The sequence below is a fragment of the Coffea arabica genome, chromosome 1c, assembly GCF_036785885.1.
Source record: "Coffea arabica cultivar ET-39 chromosome 1c, Coffea Arabica ET-39 HiFi, whole genome shotgun sequence".
NCBI classification, from domain to species: Eukaryota; Viridiplantae; Streptophyta; class Magnoliopsida; order Gentianales; family Rubiaceae; genus Coffea; species Coffea arabica.
The window spans coordinates 48,134,912-48,141,527 of record NC_092310.1 but is presented as its reverse complement, the minus strand read 5'-3'; the positions used below and the strand labels follow the sequence as shown (position 1 = coordinate 48,141,527).

The following is a 6,616-nucleotide window of genomic DNA, read 5'->3' as shown; positions in this document are numbered from 1 at the left end:
TGCATGTTCATTACATGTCATGCATTCTTTTTAGTTTTATCATTTTGCATGCCCCTCGAACCCCTTCTCCCTTCATTTTAGGATTTTTGCATTTCATGCTACCTATAGGGTTCATTTGATTGAGAGTCCCCTTAAATATGGGATATAGACGAGTGTGGCTTTTTCTAAGCCTTAGCACGCTTGTATCCTCTCTATAAAAGGGCAAATTGAGTCACGATTTAGGTCTCCCCGTACTCAGTATGCATGCATTCCCTAGGCTCATGCATTCTAAATCCACTCTATCATTACACTTTCACTTTTCCTCCCATTTGCACACGTACACCTTTTATCCCTTCACTTGCACACTTTCACTTTTGTCTCATTTGCACACATGCACCTTTTTATCCCTTCACTTGCACACGAACACTTTTCCTCCCATTTGCACACGTACACCTTTTTATCCCTTCACTTGCACACAAACACTTGTAAATACATTTGCACACCTCCACTTACATCCTATTATTTTTATTATTTTTCTCACTTCACATATCCTCACATTGCATACATGCATTCCATTCATTTGCATCCCACTTGCATTATTTGTGACTTCTTCGAAGGATCGTTATTGGGCTTCACAATTAATATGATTGGCACCACTCAACCTTTGAAGGGAAATTTCCCCCAATACCCCTAGGTCTAGGGTTTGCATTCATGTAGTGCATCCAAATGTAATAAATTTTTTGGTTAAAACAAGAAAATCTTTGATTAAATCATGCAACTAGCCTTGGCTAGGTCAAAGGGGTGCCTTGGATTTTATCCTTGCCTTCCCCTTTGTCAAATGTGACTCCCGAACCTTTTTCTTTGGTTTACGTGGACTAGGAGTCGTTCAAAAGGGTTTCTTATTTTTTTCCTTGAAAAATTCACTTTTTGGGTGACTTGGTACACCCTAACTCTATACCAAGTGGCGACTCCATTTTTCATATAAAAAACCCTTTTTGAACTATTTTTCTTGGGTCAAATCGTCGCACTCTCAAAACCCCCATTTAGACCCGTTTTTATTTTTATCAAAAAATTCACTTTTTTCCAAACCAATAAAATCACAAAAACAATTTTATTTATTTATCAAAAAATGGGGCGCGACACGGTAAATGCTAACAATTTTGAGATTAAACCAGCGCTTATCCAAATGGTTCAACAATCTCAATTTGGAGGTAATGCAGTAGAAGATCCTAATACACACTTAGCTACATTCTTGGAAATTTGTGATACAATTAAAATGAATGGAGTTAGTGATGATGCTATAAGGCTAAGATTGTTCCCATTTTCATTGAGAGATAAGGCCAAACTTTGGTTACACTCTCATGCTCCTAATACTTTCACTGGATGGGATGAGTTATCAAGAGCATTCTTAAATAAGTATTTTTCACCAGGTAAGACTGCTAAGCTTAGAATGGATATCACTAGTTTTAGCCAATTAGAAAGTGAATCATTATATGAGGCATGGGAAAGGTTTAGAGATTTGCTTCGGAAATGTCCACATCATGGACTGCCGGAGTGGTTAATCATACAAACCTTCTATAATGGTTTAGTTTTTTCTACTAAAACTATGATCGATGCAGCTGCAGGTGGAGCTTTAATGGGTAAATCACCCCAAGAAGCTCATAATTTGATAGAAGAAATGGCAGCAAACAACTACCAATGGGCCAATGAGAGAGGTAATACAAGACGTCACGCAGGTATGATAGAAATGGACACTCTCAATATGTTGAGTGCTCAAATGAATAATGTGATGAAATTGCTAAGTAGACAAGGTGGAGTTGGTCCAAGTTCATCTAATGCACATGTAGCATGTTGTTCTATATGTGGAGGTGAGCATGATACTAATGAGTGTGTTGATTCTGAGCAGGTACAATTTGTCAATAATTACAATCGTAATGCTCAAAATAACCCCTACTCGAACACTTACAATCCGGGGTGGAGAAATCATCCAAACTTTGGATGGAAGGATCAAAGAAATCAACCAAGGCCAACTAATCCACCGGGATTTCAATCAAGGCAACAACAAGCTGAAACTAAACCTGGTTGGGAGATAGCAGTGGAAAAGCTCGCAAAAGTTACTTCAGACAGATTTGAGCGAGTAGAAGGAAGGTTGGACCAACTCACTACAATGTACAGGAATGTAGAGGTTCAAATTGGTCAAATTGCCAATATAATCAACAATAGAAACCCTGGTGAATTACCAAGTAAAACCGAAGTGAATCCGAGAGAGCATGTCAATGCAATCATTCTTAGAAGCGGTAAAACGGTTGAGGGATTCGATTTTGAAAATTCAGGTGGTGAAAAAGACAAGAAGCAAGCAATTGAAGGGGAGCAAGAAAGTCAAAATGATCATGTTATCATTGATATTGATGCACTTCATCCCAAATTAAATTCTAATGTGATACCTTTTCCTCACAGGTTGAAGAAAGATGGACAGGATCGGGAGTTTGAAAAGTTCTTCAAAATGTTTAAACAATTGCACATTAACATTCCTTTCATTGATGCTATAACACAGATTCCCTCTTATGCACGTTTCTTGAAAGACATCATGTCAAAAAAGAGGAAAATTGTAGATAATGAGATGATAGCATTAACGGAAGAGTGTAGTGCATTGATTAAGAATAAACTCCCTCCTAAATTGAAAGATCCGGGAAGTTTTTCTATTCCTTGCACTATTGGTCAATTGCATTTTTCTAATGCTTTATGTGATTTAGGTGCAAGTGTGTCACTTATGCCGTTATCGGTTGCTCGGAGATTGGGACTTCAAGAGCTAAAAGCTACCAATATTACATTGCAATTGGCGGATCGGTCAATCACACGTCCCATGGGTATTTTGGAAAATGTGCTCATAAAGGTAAGACAATCTATAATACTTGTGAATTTTGTTGTCTTAGATATTGAAGAAGATGTGAGAATGCCAATTATTCTAGGACGACCGTTTTTAGCCACTGCACGAACTATAATTGATGTAGAAAAAGGTAAGCTTATATTACGGATTAATGGTGAGGAATTGGAATTCAATTTGGATAATAAAGATGGGAGTATAGAGCCTACTGCTCTTGTTTCTAATATGCCATCTGATGAAAAGGTTAACCAAGAAAGGACCGAAGAAGTTAAATTTATAAATGTCCTTGGTACTAACTTTCATGGTGTAGGAACAAAGGAGGAGAAGATAAGGATGGAAGTTGGCTTAATAAATTCGCCATTCCATGAAGAAAATGGTGAAAAGTTGAGCCAATTCAGAAAAGACAAGCAAAATCCACTCCAAGGTGAAGTTGAGCCTCTCTATGACAAGTCTAATATTCCTCCTTGGCATTTGAGGAAATTGGATTATGAAGATCAATGCATGGTTCACCACATGGTGGATTGGCTCGGGAGTTTCGACTCATGGGGAGAAAATCTCTCTCTAATGCTCTAAAGTGATTCAACTTTTTCAGTCGAGCCAACGACTATAAATAAAAGCGCTAATTGGGAGGTAACCCAATAATAATAGTGTATTTGTGTATTTTTATGTGCTTCTTACATTTTGGTGTGATTTAATTGACTAATTAGATGAATTTCACTTGTTTGTAGGAAGTACGGGAGTTTTATCATCCATCTCGGTGGTGCACTTGAAGAATATGTGTAAAAGGGAAATTTTTTTTTTACCAAATTGTGTTTTAAGTGCTTAAAATTTCTATGCCTATACATACATTGAGCATTTCAAGTGAGTTTTGGTGATATCATGGTTATAAAGGTTCATGGATTCATTTGATGTGTATTTAATGCTCAAAATTGCCATTTTGATGTAAAAATGCAAAAATGATCAAAGAACCTCACCCCTCGATTTTCAATGTAAATGTGTTTGTTGTGTTTTGAGAGGATGGATATTGTGTTTAAGGTATATTGCATGTGCGTGGGAGGTTAGATTTGATAAAAAGTTTGTCCAATGTGTGTTTTGGAATTGGCCGAAAAAGGGAGAAAAAGTTTAGAAAAATTGCAGTTTCTGCAATCAGTGCAGAGAAATACAGATCCGAGCTCGGATCCTAAAAAGCCAGACAGATCCGACCACGGATCCATAGATCCGACCTCGGATCATTTCCAACCCAGATAGATCCGAGGGCTCGTCTGTGTTTCTGTTGAGACTGATCCGAGCCATGTCGGATCCGAGGTCTTCCAGAACGGATCCGACCTCGGATCCGTTCGCGATAAGAAAGGAAACGAGGCCTCGGTTCCTCATTTTCCAGCTCCTTTCTCTTTCTCTCTCACCGAACCCTAACCTACCTTCATCAATCTTCCATTTTGCCCATTAATCCTTGGATATTTCTCAACAAAAAACATCCCAAATACTCTTGTGAGCATTAACCCTCAACAATTTGGAATCAGAAACATCAAATTGAGGGGTTTTGATCTTCAAGACGTGAAATAGGGCCAAACTGAAATCTTGCAATTTGAGGTCAAATTTGGGCTTGTTTGTCTTCCATTTTTGCATCATTATCATCCTCCATCATCACTCTACACATTTGAGGTAACAATTTGCAATTTTCTTTGAGTTTACATAATCTCTAATGTTGCATTTTTCTATTTCTTGGGTATATTGTGATAAATTTGTATTTGTTAGAACTTCTTGATACAATTGTGCTACATTGCACTTAAATAGATTGTTACAACTAGTTTTATGTTTATTTTTTAGAAAAATTGTGGATTTGGTGATAATTTTTGAGATTTCTTTCTCAATTTTTGGGCTTGAGTATTTTATTGACTTAGAATTGTGAATTTTACTTTCATAGATTATATGAACTTGTTTCGAGAGGTATAAGTCACTAACATACCAATTGAACATGATATGCTCTCATTAGAACAATAGCCTATGGGATAAAAGAGTGTGTCCCTGATCAAGTTGACCACATTGAACCACTTTTACTTAAGATAATTAGCATTTGTTTGGATGAATTGGAACTCATATGTATGTACATTGAGTGTTATAAATGGGAATGGAGATATTCTTAAGTGTTTGTGTGTTTATGGATATAATTTTCAATTGTTTGCACTTAATATGCATGAAATGATTTCCTTATTGGTAATATCCTTTTTACATGTGGGAATTGGATTTGAGAAGTGTTAGGAAGTTTATTTGTTTAAATTTTGGTACAGTTTGGCAGGGAGTTTAGCCCTTTTTTAAGAGGAAATTCTGCCGAAATTTTCTTAAATTCCTATTTAACATGTATGAGCAAGTTTCTATCATTTCTAATACATACTCATCTTGTTTATAGGTACTATGGCTCGTACAAGGAGGGCTCGCATTCCTACTCCTACTCCTTCTTCAAGTGAGGAACATACCCCTTCCTTGCAAGAGGAGTCGCCGGAAGAAGAATCTCCTTCGCCAGAGCCGCCACCTCGCTTTCGCCGAAAGACCGCATCCACTAGCCGTGACGAGCCACTTCCTAACTATGATACCACTCGTTTCACCTCGCTCGAGAATCAACAGTGGTACGAGGCTGGTTTGGACAAAGAGATTATCGTTGAAAAACATTTTTTGTCATCCATCTGAGTCGGTGCAATATCCATTGTCTGGCTTGATCTCATCTGTTCTCATTTCTAATTTAGAAATAATCACTCCATAATCATCTGCTAAAAAATCACTTGGACAACATGCGAGGTACTCAATCTAAAAAAAAATGCCTATATGTAAATAATACTTCACATTATTATTTAAAATACAAGGGCACGAAAAGAATGTTTTATTTTGTATCTCTTCTTATGATCTTACGGAAGTCACAATTGGAATGGAATTGTAAATAACACATTGCAATCAGGAAATGTGATGATTTGAAATTTAAATATGATAACATGCGCATTAACTAACCACTTGAAAGGAAGGTGAACAAAGGTAAAAGCGAACTTAGCCAATTGAAGGTGAAGCTCTGCAAAATAGCTGTAAAACCTGTGAGAAAGATGTAGCAAAATGGCTCTGCCAATTGACCTGAGGAAAGAGACAGATCCGCGCCTCGGATCTGTCTCGTGATAATAGATACGAGCTCGGATCCATATGATCCGTGGACTTTCCATTGTAGATCCGAGGTCGGATCCTAAAGACCTCAAAATCACTTACTCCAGAAGTACATCCGAGGCCTCGGATCAAACTTGGTAATACGGATCTGTGCTCGGATCCAAATGATCCGTGGACTTTCGATCGTAGATCCGAGGTCGGATTCTAAAGACCTCGGATCCCTTACTGCAGAAGTACAACCGAGGCCTCGGATCATTCTTGTTAACACGGATCCGCGCCTCGGATCCGTGTGCAGCAACTCCCACGCTTTATTTTTTACGCCTTTCCTATATTTGTACAATTTTGCTCCCAATCTGTTGTGCAGTTTATCCTCTTAATTAGCCCTTACATTTCTTTCAGTTCGTGCATGAATTTCATACTTCAATAACCTTCACGGTGTTAAGTAAATTAACGCATTAATCCACTAATTTCAATTCGTTTTGAACCCTTAAATAAGTTCCTGTCGACATTTGTAAAAGGCAGCCCCCTTGTTACCCAGTACATGATTCATTGGAGCAGAAAATTAATTATATTATTCTTTAATTTAGGCATCAATTTCTTTTGTCATTT

The 6,616-nt window shown here is 37.6% G+C and overlaps 1 protein-coding gene and 1 non-coding gene across 2 annotated transcripts; one reads left to right on the top strand and one right to left on the bottom strand.

Moving 5' to 3' along the window:
- Positions 1–1,420: 1,420 nt before the first annotated feature.
- Positions 1,421–1,527, bottom strand: LOC113736126 (small nucleolar RNA R71). Its single transcript, XR_003459617.2, has one exon. It is a non-coding gene; the product is annotated as a small nucleolar RNA R71 (small nucleolar RNA).
- Positions 1,480–5,548, top strand: LOC140005840 (uncharacterized). Its single transcript, XM_072046900.1, has 3 exons — positions 1,480–1,488; positions 1,886–3,152; positions 5,271–5,548. The coding sequence occupies exons 1-3, from the start codon at positions 1,480–1,482 to the stop codon at positions 5,546–5,548; spliced, it is 1,554 nt and encodes a 517-aa protein (XP_071903001.1).
- Positions 5,549–6,616: the final 1,068 nt, after the last annotated feature.

Excerpts from the sequence above, each read along its gene's own strand:
- LOC140005840 (XM_072046900.1), top strand. Across the intron at positions 3,153-5,270 it reads TAAATTTATAAATGTCCTTG|GTACTATGGCTCGTACAAGG; the intron begins GTACTAACTTTC and ends TCTTGTTTATAG.